This window comes from Amblyomma maculatum, chromosome 2 (assembly GCF_055883805.1).
Source record: "Amblyomma maculatum isolate TAMU_Amacu chromosome 2, ASM5588380v1, whole genome shotgun sequence".
In the NCBI taxonomy this organism is placed as follows: Eukaryota; Metazoa; Arthropoda; class Arachnida; order Ixodida; family Ixodidae; genus Amblyomma; species Amblyomma maculatum.
In genome coordinates this window covers 80396854-80411139 of record NC_139345.1, presented here as the reverse complement: position 1 = coordinate 80411139, position 14286 = coordinate 80396854, and the positions used below count along the sequence as shown (strand labels likewise).

Genomic DNA, 14286 nt, shown 5'->3' with positions numbered 1-14286 from the left:
TGGTCGTTTCGGAACCTCTTTTTAGTTGAGGCCCATCGAAATCGGTGGACATTACAAGCAGCCGTGTGGCACGGTGCAGTCCCCATGAGTTTGATGTCTATAGACTTCGATTGAGTCTACGCTCGCGTGACAAGGTGATAGCAGACAAAGCCCTGCTTTGCTTCCTAGAGCATGAGCGAGCCAATGTGTGTACTACTCGAAGTACAGTATGAACCTCTGTTTAACAAAATTGCAGAGCATGCTGTGGAAAATCGTGTGTGGGATGTTTTCAAACATCGAAGGGAGGGTTCAGTTTGCGTTCCAGCTCAAGCTTTTGTTTCAATTTTCTTTATCAGGATGCACTGAATGTTGGTTTTTGATCACAAATTCCTGGCTACGAAAATTGCAATGTGGGACTGTGGAAATGCTGATGGCATTGACCTTTGCAACACCTGGCAGGGGGGAGAAGCCGCAGGGTCGGTGCATCCTGTGATGTGCAATTTGCATGGGATTCTACTCGCAGGAGAGCTAGTGGCACTGAAGAAGGTGCGGCTGGAGAACGAGAAAGAAGGCTTCCCCATCACAGCTGTCCGGGAGATAAAGATCTTGCGTCAGCTCAATCACCCGAGTATAGTCAACCTCAAGGAAATCGTCACCGACAAGCAAGATGCCTTGGACTTCAAGAAGGACAAGGGTATGCATTGTTTGTTGAAGTCAGGTTCCTTAGCACGGCTTTGATTAATATAACATTTGTGTCTATTGGTGCTGTTAAAAGCTTGTCGGCCTTTATATTTAAACCATTTAATGCAGGACAAAATGAACAGCTGTGACATGCTTGTTATTGATGGTTTCAGAGCTGTAAGCAGCGGGAGGGACACTGTTTGTTGCCATGAATGGGATTTTCTTTCCCTCACTTCCACTAACAAGCAGCAGAGAAGGGTAATGGCATTGTAGATATTCAGTGTTTTGCACGGACAAGTTGCTCTATTTCCCAAGAGTCTGGTAGTGAATGGCTGCAATGCAAAGTTACCACTATTTCAGGCAAATGATAGGCTTTCTTTATCGCATTTGTGCCAGATCTCTTGTCTGGTGTCCACAAGCATTGTGTTTGCCATGGAGTGGAAGTTGTGTGCTGTAATGTGGCAGATGGCTTTGTCACCTGCTGCAAAGGATACCTTGGTATCTGTGTGGCCGCAGGGGCATTCTACCTGGTGTTTGAGTACATGGACCACGACCTGATGGGCCTGCTTGAGTCTGGTCTTGTGGACTTCAACGAACACCACGTGGCCTCCTTCATGCGTCAGCTCCTGGATGGACTCAGCTATTGCCACCGCCGAAACTTCCTGCACCGAGATATCAAGTGCTCCAACATCCTCATGAACAACAGGTTCGACATTGGACCGCATGTGGCCTCGCTACTAGTCCAGTTTGGTGCTAATTCCAGCATGGTTTGCATGTAACTGCTTTTGCTTACAAAAACAGTGAATAGTGAAGCAAAGAGGAATGTTGTGTGAAGCGGATTCTTTGAGTGTAACCAACTTCCTGTTTAAAAGTGGGGGCCACTCGCAGACATAACGTAAAATTTGGGTTTAAATTAGGATTAAAATGTATAGAAACAGATATAACTATGTTATCGAAGCCGCTTTTTTGATTTCACAGTGTGCCTATAATGTCGTTCCTTCATGAATAACCACCAAATACTGCCTTTTCCAAAAGTAACCAAGCAGCTGCGTTGGCTGCCAGAGCAAGATCGAGGCTAACTTGCGGTGCTGTGCTCTCCAGCTTCGGCCCTTGTTTGCTGCGTACAAGTGTCAACAGGCTGATGTAAGCCTCTGTTCTTGCTCTCTTTCAAGCGGACAGCAAGTGTGGAGTGAGATTTCGCACCTTCAGAGTCGAGCGAGGGCGCAGGCTTACTTCAGCCAGTTTATACCCATAATCGGGGCTGGGAAGGTCTTGTTCTGGCTCAGGTTACAGTTGTTACGTCCTAGAATAGATAGTGAAAGTATAAAAAGCCACTGTAAAGGCAGCGTGTATTTAAAATCTCGCGTTATGTGCACATGGGAGTAACCCCCACTCTGGACTCAAGGCATGAGTACAGCCCATAAAAGTACATATTCTTTTCTCACAGAGCGTATGCAGAGGTTGCCGCCTAATAACATTTAGCAAATGCATTGCAGAACTGGCCCAAATTGTGTTAGGTCATGTCAGAAGCAGTCTACAGTAAAACCTCGGTGATACTAATCTCATGGGGTCGCGAAAAAATTCGTATCATCTGAACATTCATATCATCGAAACGAAAAAATAAATATGCAGAAGCATGGGAAAGGCAGTCGCACATATCTGTTTACGTCCGAGAAGGTTTATTACGGTTGCGCGGCCACAGCTCGCCACTCGCTGCGCACACAGCGCGACATGCAATCGTGACGTCAGCGACGTGCGGGCCGCGTGTCTGCGGATTTCTCACGGCGCGTGCAGCACGACAAGAAATGGCGACGTACCAGCCACGCGACGCCGCAGACTGCTCGCGTTGCGCACAGCGCGACTAACGGTCGCGAAGTCTACGATGTGCGGCCCGTGCATCGCCGACTACTACTCGCAGCCACGCACCACTGCGAGCTTTTCGCGGTGTGCAAAATGATCGCGATGCCTGCGATGTGCGGTCCACTTGCCTCCGCGTACTTCTCGCGGCGCGTACAGCATGACTGAAGGTGACAACATGTGGGCCGCGCGGCGCTGCAAACTGCTCTCAGATCGCAATCGCGGAGCCAGCGATGTCCGGTCCCTGCGCACCCGCTGCCGCCAGCTATGGCGGTTGCAACGTCTGTGGTTTATAGGCCACGCGCCGCTGACAGCTTTTCGCGGCATGAGCCCGACAGAAATCGCGACGTCGGCAAGGCATGGACCACGCGTCACCGTGAACTGCTCGTGATGCGTACATACAGTGCGGCTAGCGATCGCGAAGTAAACGATGTGCGGGCACGCTTTCGTATCATCCATATTGGCGTGGGAGAGAGTCCGAAATATTGCATATTGTACACAATGCACTCTGGCCGGGGAATTTCGCGAATTCGTATCTACCGGATTCGTATCACCGAGATTTTACTGTATTTCTTAAATACCCCATTAAGTGCGTTCTGAAGCCGGACATACCCCTGAAGTTGCTGCATAGGGTAAGTGGAAATAATAAAGCGCTGTACGGGAAGGAATCATGCACGACCTTAGTTATTCATTAAAGAATAATGATGACTTGAGGGAGAGTGTCTTCAGGTTATGTCAGCTGTGGGTAAATGTGTTAGCATGGCAAACAAAGTAGGCCATCGTGAATTTTGTTCGTCAGCATGTGCTTTTATACGATACTGTGTTTCGCAGAGCCAAAATTCCTCTCGCTACATTTTTCTTTTTTTTCTTTTCCCACTTCTGATTTCTATTGTCATCCAACTGCTCTCTTTTTGATCACATTGGTATGTGGCCATTGTGTGCTGTTGCACTTATGGTGCGGTTTTATCATGTGGAGAACTAAGGAAAAAAGTCAGGCGGTGATGGCCAGCAAAGGCCATCACCGTTGAAGTGCTGACTACTTCGTGGCATTATTAGCTATTTTGGGGAAATTGGCACTGCCACATTGCAATGGCGCTGCAAAGTAGTTTAACATGTGGAATGGAGATTTTCATATGAATGTTCTGTTGCCACATCTTAGTTTTTCTGTGGAAATATTCGATACTTTCAAAAACTCCAACACCCTGCAGTGCAGAAACTGGAACGGTGAGGGAATATCTCGCATCACAATGTAGAAGCTGGTGGGCAAGAAAAAAATTAGTTAAGCAACAAGGCAATTTTACATTATCCAAAAAACAGCGCGAACAAACGGGGACGAAAGAAAGAAACCACAGGAACAAGCGCTGCTCTCGTTGGTTGCTGTCAGCGCTTGTTCCTGCGGTTTCTTCCTTTCGTCCCCGTTTGTTCGCGCTGTTTTTTGGATGATGTATCACCAACTCGCCCGCTTAACTATCCTGTTGAATTTCATTTCTAGTACTACGGGCGCTGTTGCGTATTTGTGTAACAGTTATTTGTGGTTTGATGCAGGAGCACCTGTACCGATAGCAGGTCTCATTTGGTTTTGTCTAGCTATTGTCTCAAACCCGCAGTGCCTGGCACCTGTTGCGAGTCAAGAATGACAAACCTTACAGCAGTTTGTTTTTTTTATTAGGAGCTGGTATTATGTTGGTAAAAGCCAACTTTTCTCCTCAGTGTCCTTAAGCACATAATGTTACTCATGGTTGCAGAACTTCATTCGTTTCTAGCCTGATTAAAAAAAAAAAAATGGGCTTCTGCATTTATTAGATTATCAGAAAAGGATATATAAGTGGAAAAGGTTCAGCAAACAGAACTAGACAGTGTTAAGAGTTGCCATTTGTTTAAAAACCGGTTAAAAACTGACCGTGGTTCAAACTTAGGACTGTGTTCTTTTGGGAGCAAATGGGTGGCCTTTACCTGGGGGTTATCAAGAGTAAAATAGCCTATGTAAGGCTCTTCAAAGTTAAACCCCTGAATTTTTTATGTTGTGCAATTGCGATTGCGAAAGTTCTAGCTCAACTGTCAAAAGTAACAATGCAAGGGGTAGTAGTACTTGCTGTCAAACCCACTTATATCAACATTGAAGTGCCATGGAAATAATATTGTTATAACAAATAATCGTTATAACCAGGTTAGGACTACAGATTTAATGAGGATAAGGTAGTTTACAATTTTTATTTCATAGTGGGAAGAAACCCATAATTTGTAAGCATCATCTGTTTCACGGCAATCTGGCCGACATTTTTCTGCAGTGCATCCAACTGCTGGACATAGTGCAGTGGAAGGTTCTTAGCAGAAACAAAGTCTCACAGGGAGTCTTTCTCAAGTCCTCCTAGTGAGACACAACCTTCAGAGGTTCTGGTTTGTTGTTGTTTCTGTCACCGTCCTCCGCGCCATTGACTGCTGCGGTGATGGCCTCGTCTGTCGGCTTTTCATCTGTTGTGACTGTATAGTCGGCATGTAAAAATTCCTCAAGTCCCGTCGCGTCACTAGCGGTATTGCCATTCACTCCAGCAAGGTCGTGGCAACGATGATGGCGCACTAGGAGAACCACGCTAGAAAGACGTGCACGAACGCTGCTGCACACCTGTCGTAAAAATGTGTAGCCGCGAAGCAGAGGCCTGAACAAAGCAAATAGAGGAGTATAGTGCAGTGCATCACAGTCAGCGCACCCTCAGAATGGACTGCTCTACCGTGCAGAGGCAGAGAAGACGCGAGTACCCTAAGCCACGGGCGGCCTCGAGGGGGAGTGCTCAAAGCTCTCCCTAAGAACAGCCGTGCCTAGAAGCGCCTTACGCCTTCCCTTCTTCTCCGCGTGAGGAAGCGCTCCGTCCTCCCTCACGTCTCCGCGGCATGCGAGCTTCCCCGGCGCACCTAACCAACGCGTTGGCTCGACGCGCTCTGTCCCGATTTTTTTTTTTTTTTTTTTTTTTTTTTTTGTCGCGGCATTGGCTTTGTGTGTGTCTCCGCATACGCTCGCACTTTTGTGGTCGCCGCGTTTCTGCATTTTTGTCGACTTAGTGATCATATTTGATGGTTATAACCAATAATATAATATGACACCATTGTAATAAGCTGTTTATTTTGCCATAGAACACATGGCAAACTTGACGGTGCAGCAGCTGCCCATTGTTGTATCTATTGTTAAAACTGGTATTGTTATAAGTGTGTTTGACTGTATTTGTGTTCTGCTGCTCCAATCCATTTTGCTTCGTCAGCAAGTTTTAAGAATAAATTTATTTCATCAAAAATCTTAACAGGTAGTGAGGTGTCTTCCGAAGAAAATTGGGGCTTTGAAACAATGATGGCATCATCGGTGCCCACAGAAAAATGAGTCAGCTGCTTATGCACTTGCATGCCGTTGATTACATCTGCAACTATGAGGTCAGCATGCTTAGCAGGGGTGGAAGTGCTGCATTTGCTCTAAACTCCTTTTCCTGCTCCAAAATACAATTTTGCTCCAAATGGGCTGCCTTGATATTTTTGCCATCAAATTTAGTGAAACACTGTTTTGCTGCTTGGTGGGTCAGTTATTGCCTACAAAACATGGGATTCGATGACGACTGTGAGGAGCACAGCATGGTGATGGCATGTTGCGAGTTGGCGTGCGCCCTAGTAAACATGATGGCAAACACCAGTGGCAGCGGTATCTCTCGCTGAGCCTAATAATTTTTAACGAACTAGAAGGGTATGGTGCCTAATAAATGTCTGTTTATGGCTAAATTTCAAATGAACTGATTGGCAGGAATCTATTGCCAAAGAAATGCTCTGTGCATGTGACATAGCACTCTCTCTCGGCTACCAAGAGCCGTTAGGAAACTTGTCTGGGTGCAAAGAACTGCACGAGTTGTTCTGATGGTTCTGCTGTGAAAACAAGCATGTACTTCACCGTTGAGGCTGTCGTGCCTATGCTAGACAAAAGCATACTTGAACTGCTATTGGAGGAGGAGTTGATGCTACTTTGGTACCAATCACTAAAGGTGTTCCCAGTAGCGCTAGAAAGCTATAGAGGGCTTATTGCCAGCATTTTGAAATTAAAGGCCCAGCATAGCTTAAGCCACTACCAGAAGCCACTATCAGAAGACCGTCAAGTAAGAAATCTGAATGGGGAAGAGGTTATCCTTCAGTGATGACGAACCTCCCTGAAGGCACACTGACCAATGCCCAGAAATTTATCTGTACAGGCATAGGATCAGAAAGCACATGCATCAGATGGGGGAGTGGAAATGTGCTGCCCATCGATGTGAACTCCAAACTAGTTGTGCTTGAGCATATCAAAGTGGGCTCCTTCTCTGAATCTGTCAAGCCAAAATAGTGAAAAGCTTTTAGTTAAACTTGATGAATTAACTAGGTTGATGACTGGGCAATTTGGTAATCGCGCCAGCCTTGTCTTGTTTTCTGGCACTGTGTTGTCTTTTGGCTGGTTTAAAATTAAACTTGATGTTTTATTATGAAGTGTAAAAGCAACCATTTCATTTGTTGCCAAACTTTTACTCCAGTTGTGTTAAGGATATGTGCATGTTTTGGCTGTTTGTCTTGTCCTGTCAGAGATGCGTGCATACTATGTAAAGCATTGAACGCTGAATTCCCGTTAATGTATCCCTCTCTCCTTTCTTTCTCCTTTTGTTTTTGCTCCCTTCTGGTAGCTACAGCTGCTGATCAGAACACACTTGGATATTATTTTTCTATATGAGTGTTTAATTTTTAATGGGTCGATTTCTCTCTCTCTCACTCGGCTATATTGTCTTGTGAATGACAATTAGATTCTTGTTAGAAACCATCTAACCATCAGTGACACCATCGTATATGGTCTGTCTACTTCGTCTTCAGAGGGTGCTAATAAGTAAAGGTAACTGGTGCTCTGTTTGCTTTCTGCAGGGGCCAGATCAAGTTGGCTGACTTTGGCCTGGCACGCCTGTACAGCGCAGAAGACAAAGCGCGGCCCTACACCAACAAGGTCATCACCCTTTGGTATAGGCCACCAGAACTGCTTTTGGGCGAGGAGCGGTACGGACCTGCCATAGACGTCTGGAGCTGTGGGTGAGTGGTGCAAGCGGCTCACTCCAAAAGTGAGCTCATGATGCTCTGCTAGTAGAACATGTTATGACATGGCTAAAAGCATGGAAATCTTGTTATTGGGAACGTAAAACATGCTTAATTCAAAACAATGCAATAGTTGATAAACTAATATTTTGTTCTTACCTCCTGGCATTTGTTTTATTGTTTTCACTCATCCTGTGCCAAGCATTCTTTTTGTGACATGAGTCTGCTCCTAGCAACCCTTGTAGAATTGTTATAGGGTTGTAAGGGCCCTTGTGCAGGTCACCGGCGTGCCCCGAGAAGGGCATAGGAAGAGGCGCCCCAGGGAACGGAGCACACACATTCACACATTGCTAGTGGGAGACAGACTTGCCCTCCTCGCTGTACTATCTTCAGTACATTCTAGAGCAGTATTACCAGCCCTTTCCTTACATATAACGTTGAAATAATATCTGTGTGGTGTGCACATATTGGTCTAACATATGCTGAAGTATGTTGGTACTTTCCTTTTGCATAATAGCTGCATCCAGTACGTGGGAAGCAAGAGTAACAAAGTCTAGTAATAAAGCAGACTATTTTGGCTTTGTGAGAGACTTTGTCAGAGAGTCTTCTTGGCCTCATGGAGAGGTTCTGTAGCACAGAATGGCTTTTGCAATTGGCCTTGAACAATGTTGTGGTGTTACTGAAGCTTCTACTCAGAGCTTGTGTAAACTGCATACAAGCATGAAGCACTGCACTAGTATCAATGCTTTCATCTGAAGTGAGTGTAACAGTGCTTTCTGGGGGCCACGCAAAACGTCTTCTGAATGAGGCTCGTGTCAGCACTGAGACACATTGGGGCACAGTTCAATTTCATGCAGTCAGTGTGGATAAATGCGGTGCTGCGCATCTGAGCAAAGATCATGCTTGCTGCAGATGCATCTTGGGGGAGCTGTTCACGCGCAAGCCAGTGTTCCAGGCGAACCAGGAGATGGCGCAACTGGAGGCCATCAGCAGGGTGTGTGGCACGCCCTGCCCGGCGGTGTGGCCTCGTGTGATACAACTGCCCCACTGGGCCACCTTCCGGCCCAAGAAGCAGCATCGGCGGCGGCTACGCGAAGAGTTTGCCTTCCTGCCAAGCCCAGCCCTCGACCTGCTGGACCAGATGCTCGAGCTGGACCCCGATCGTCGCATCACGGCCGAGGCTGCCCTTCGCTCGCCCTGGCTCGCACAGGTCCGGCCCGAGCGCATGACACCGCCCGAGTGAGTGTCCTCTCTTTCTTGGTCCACCCTTCATGTGTTATCTCCTCTTCAGGCTACATTGACAGTCTGGATCTGCCTTTTGCCTCGTGCTGTCTGTGCACCTTCGCCATTGACAGTCTTCAAGTACCATCACTGTAGGTGCTTCTGAAAGTTTGTCCAGGCCCGTATTGTGACTTTATTTCCTCCTATTTAATGTAGATTGATTGAGTAATGGAAAGCTGAATTGTTCTTTGAAGCAGTAGATTAGTGTCAGGGTTGTAAATACAGTCAAACCCGGTTATATCGAACTCGCGAAATGTCCCCTTGAAAATCTCATGTAAAAGTATAGGAAAGCCGCGTCATATATCGAACTCAATTTCACCGGTCGTTCAATATATCGAACTCCGCACCACGCACTGGAAAGTGTGCTTTCCCCAAAGACGATCGCATCACCCTTGGCCGTTTGCCGCGTGACGTTTTCAAGCCACGCGCGGAAGGAATGAAAGGGGACAGTTCGGTGACGGCTGGTCTGGGCAGCGCCGCGCCCATTCTCCAAAGGCGCGCGCATCTGCAGTTGTCGTTTCCTGCGCGCCAACACATGACGTTTGCAAGCCATGTGCGTGGGTGTGACCATTCTTTTGCCGAGCTATCTCTCTCCTTCAGCACGCGCAACGCATGCGCCAAGCCAGCTCAGCCCGTTTTCAGACAGACGTAGGACGCTTTCTCCAGCGTGTGTTGCGAACCCTCTGCGTGCAGCGGCGGACGTGGCTATGTCGCCTGCAGATGTTAAGAAGCGGCAACTCTCTCTGGGTTTTTTTTTTTTTTTTTTTTTCGAGAGTCATTCTTTCTTATCGTTGTGCTGTATGCGCGGCGTAGCGTAAGATATGGCGGCTGCGGACGTTAAGAAGCGGCAGGATTTATTTTTTTTTTATTTTTTTTTTTTTTTTTTGCGGGGATGTTTATTTTATTTAGTTATTTATTTATTATCCTTTATCCTTGCATGTACGAATCAGCGAAAGCACGCGGTCAGCTGCTGCTATCGTGACGCCCGCCCCAAGTGCTGCGTGATAAATCGAACCAGGCTTGTGCAATCAAGCCATCACGGGCACTCTGCCAAGTTCGCTCCCCGCCACAGTAGGAGTTAGCAAAAGATAAACACGCCCCAACGTTATCGCTGCGCAGCATCTTGGCACGCTGCCAATGAGCTGTGGATGAAACAACCGAAACAGACTGACGCGCGCCATCGACATGCAAGTGAAAATGCTCGCGATTTCTGCTGCCGCGGCGACACAGAAACCTTGTTTTGAGCTGCCGCGGTGGCTCGAGCGGCGAGAGGGACGCAGTTCCAACAAGTTTAAAAATTTTCGCTCTGTCGCTGCCGCTCGTCGCTGAGATCGCTCAGTCGCTTGCATGTGAGCAAGCTGGCCTTAACGTTTTTTTTTTTTTTTTTTTTTTTTTTTTTTTTTTCAAATTCTCGGGTGCAAAAGTGGAGGGTGGGTTCATTATGCGAGTGGGTTGATTACGCAACAAATACGGTATCGTTTTTTCGTAAGTGCCATCACAAGCCGATTTCTGTGTATCGAATTGTCAAACTATTTCACGATCCCCTTCGAGTTCGATATATCCGGGTTCGACTAGAGGTTATAGGTAAAGCACACCATGTTTTACTGTGCTGGCATTTAGAACTCTTCTGCAATCATCGATTAAAGCCACAACAATTTACAGGCTTTGCCTCAACTTCACTGCTTTTGCCCACAAATATCTCTGTCCCGTCAAATGCTGCAGACCAAGGTTCTGTAGGGTTTACTTTTCTTGGAATTTTTCTTCTGACCAAGCTTTTCTACATCGTATACCTACTGCCATTCAGGCGACGCTTTCGTACAGCACTACACCTGTCGCTGTGCCATGCAGAGAATCTGAACTCTATTGTGGCTCTTATTGACGATTACGTCACCATTTCAACTGCTGGCGCAACGAAATTTTCATGCATCTTCTACACAAGCTTCACGCATTCGGCCCATTAAGGTTAAGTTCTAAAGTCTGTTCAGTCTTCCTTTGAAGGAGTGGAAATGATTGGCTTATACCCTCTTTACACGGCCGGCTTAACCACGGTTACGCTTAACCGAGGTTACCGAACTTAACTACGGTTAACCGCCAATCGCGGTTAGCTGTGCTTACACAGCTCGCCACCGTTCTCGGTTACGGCCGCCATTGCCCATAAAGTACAACCGAAGCGACGCGGTGATCTGCGGAACGAAGCAGCATTTACAAATAACTTATTTATAACGTAGTTTCCGGAGTGCCGTCCGACAAGGAGTCTACAGCGCGGTCATTCCCCGCACGATGGCAGCACCTCCTCGACCACCGTAAACACCGCCGCGTTGGCCCCGCCTCCCGCAGACCGTACGCGAACGACACGGCGGCTCGCTAGCGCCAACGTCAGAAATAAAGCGCGCTAAATTTATTGGCATCTGGAGTACTGAGCCGAATATCAGAATTGAAACACTCTTGAGGATCACTGACCAGCAACAAATTGCTGGCAAGACCGATAACCGCGATACTATCAAGTTTCTGCTCAAGCCAGCTGCCGCCGGTGCATTTCGGCTCACCGCTCTGCTTAATCATATCGCTATTTTACGGCGGCAGAATAGGATTCACAATAAGGAAATTTTATGAGTACACCATTTCGACAGCGTTGATCAGTTCCAAAGCGCCGACCGCCGCGGCCGAAGAGAATAATTTAGGCCTATCGACGACTAGGGGGTTACACACCCCGCCGTCGTTCGCCGCGCTCGCACGCTTGACCGCCGCGGTAAGTGTAACGTACATCAGCCTGCTAGCAGCATCCCGCGCTGCAAGCGTTGCGAACTCGTGCACTTTCATGATAAAGCTAACACCGCGCATTTTTTGACGTTCCGCGCTCAGAACCAATTGAGACGCGCAAACGATACTGCAGACACAGGACGGGGCTTCAGTACGCAGACGCTTGGCTGTAGGCAGTAACCAAAGACGCCGGGTGGCACAGTAGACACCGCCTATTCAATTCGGGCAAAGGAGTACACACTGTTGAAGCAGACACGCTCGTACGCTTTGCGCACTCGGCTGCCGACTAGCAGCCTCCGTCAAGAGACGCCGCCATAACCTCGGTTAACAACGCAAACCGAGGTCGCCAAACTCGGTTTGCGATAACCACGGTTAGGGGTGTAACTGTGGTTTGGTCTGCCGTGTAAACGGGCTAACTACGGTTTCGCGTAACCGCAGTTACGCTAACCGTGGTTAACTCTGCCCGTGTAAAGAGGGTATTAGATGGGTTATGACAGCGTCCAGAAGAATGCAGACTGGGATTGGTTTTCTAGTGCGAAATCGTTGTCTCTTATGCTCACTTTAGGACGAGAATAGAGATCTAGGAATAGGAATACAATTTACCTCGAGACCTTGGCATGAAGCTTTAAACCTTGGCGGCCATATTAAATTTTAGTGTATGCACAGTGCAGTTAAGTAAACGACTTTCAAGATAATGTAATTATACCACGTCATAGCAATATAATCAACACGTTTGTTTTTGCTGTCGGTTCAGTCAGCGTACGCAGTGAGTGAATGGTTCTCATAACGACTCTCAATATCAGCACCAGTAAAGCCTTCAGAAAATCATACTGGCACAATCCATACGTTATTTCAGAAGTTGTTAGAGCTTACTTAGTCAACACCCCACCTTGAATCAGATTTTATGCAGGGCACTCTGGTCTGAAAATATTCAAATTCGGCCTTTGGAGTAATTGCGGAGATTTCCTTACACCGGCATAGTGTGGGTATTGTTCCTAGGCTACCTTCCAGAACGAAACGGCATTGACTGTTCAGTTAATTAGCTTTATGTAGCCGTAACAACCTCTGTGGGATATAGTATTGTGAGGGATTATTTAACTCTGCCTGTACGTATTCATGGTAGCAAACTGCTGAAGTAACAGCTGTTGATTTCACATACGCATCTTGAGGGAAGGCAGAAACTGTTTACCTAAGACTTTGCCAGTGTCGATCATATTTCTTTCTCGTCCTTCTTATCTTGTACTTTTGGGGACAGTTACCGACGGCATGTAATCGCATGCTTAAAAGGTTCGTTGGGGACACACCATTAAAAAGTGTGTGTGTGTGAGCGCGCGCATTGGTGTGTAAGTGTGTTTGCGTATCGCGACCCCCACCTCTTCTTCATTTCACCTCACTTACTATTGGGGATTAAAGCCACGAATTTGGTGAATTTAGCCTATAAGAGCAATGTGAACTAGAAATTGCCTGATCGCTCTAACAGGTGTGAGAAAAACTAGGTCCACGTCCACGGTATGGCCTAGAACTACTGGCTGATCGGAAAGCTGTGTGCTTTGGTTGCCATTCATGTGTCCTAGGGACTTTCGTCCGTAAGCACGTTTTGAGAGCTGCAGGAATGGAATATTGATAGAAGGTGGACTCATCCTGGAGGTGTGATATGAGACAGAGAGTAAATGGTATATCTGCTGCTCTCGTATTCCCTCAGCGGTTGCCTGGCTGCGGAAACCCTTGAATGCGGTCACTTATGTGACGTTGCTAGGGACTTCCACATTGTGTGTGTGTGTGTGTGTGTGTGTGTGCGCGCGCGTGCGTGCGTGTGTGTGTGTGTGTGTGTGTGTGTGGTATTACATTTGGCACCTGCCCAAACACATGCTTGTTCTCTTGCAGCCTCCCACACTGGCAGGATTGCCATGAGATGTGGTCGAAGCGCCGCAGGCGGCAGCTGAGGCTGGAGCAGGACATGGCGGCCTCATCGGGGCCCCTGCCCTCTTCGGGCCTCCCCATGAACTTGATTGGAATGGGAGGGGGCGGCAATAGCGTGCACTCGGCTCCAGCCAGCCAGGACATCTCCCGGGATGATGGGGGGCCCTCACTGGGTGGACGCCCTTATGGCCTCGATGGTGAGCACTCTTATCCTGCGTTCACGCGCCGGCATCGTATAACTTGTGTATGTTTAGGCACGTTCCGCATCAGTCCCCATTAGGGATGTGCATAAGCTTCCAACACAGTGTCAGCTTTTGCTTTTCAAGCAGAAACGGAATGGAACATAGATTACGTGATTGTAGAAAAGGATCTTCAGAAGCCTGCCACACAAGCGCAGTGTCACAGCTTTCACACCAAGGTTTGCTTCTGTGGCTTGCTCGCTGAAGCTGGGTTCATACAGTGGACCATGAATGAGCTGTTGGCCACAAATTGTGTGTCGCATAACATCCAACTTCTGAACTATTAGTTTATCATAGCACTGTGATGCTAACAGCATGGCAAAAGCCGATGAGCATGTCTAACCTTATCACCACCTGCTGTAACCTGCACCTTTGCTGGGGAGAGGGAGTTTTGGCATGGCAGAAAACATGACAATGACTACTTTTTGTTCACATTTTCATCCCTGCAACCTTCATGGAATAATGAGGTATAGCGATGGTTTCCTCTTAG

At 47.4% G+C, this 14286-nt stretch overlaps 1 protein-coding gene across 4 annotated transcripts in view; it reads left to right on the top strand.

The window, feature by feature from the left end:
- Cdk12 (Cyclin-dependent kinase 12) overlaps nucleotides 1–14286 on the top strand; it is a 58112-nt gene that overhangs the window by 15173 nt on the left and 28653 nt on the right. For 3 of the 4 annotated variants that reach the window (XM_084594597.1, XM_084594595.1, XM_084594594.1), the window contains exons 4-8: nucleotides 503–673; nucleotides 1150–1366; nucleotides 7432–7593; nucleotides 8509–8835; nucleotides 13522–13754. In XM_084594597.1, the coding sequence (XP_084450723.1) occupies nucleotides 503–673; nucleotides 1150–1366; nucleotides 7432–7593; nucleotides 8509–8835; nucleotides 13522–13754 (1110 nt within the window). The remainder of the gene's footprint in view (nucleotides 1–502; nucleotides 674–1149; nucleotides 1367–7431; nucleotides 7594–8508; nucleotides 8836–13521; nucleotides 13755–14286) is intronic. The other variant, XM_084594596.1, reaches the window with a different exon arrangement.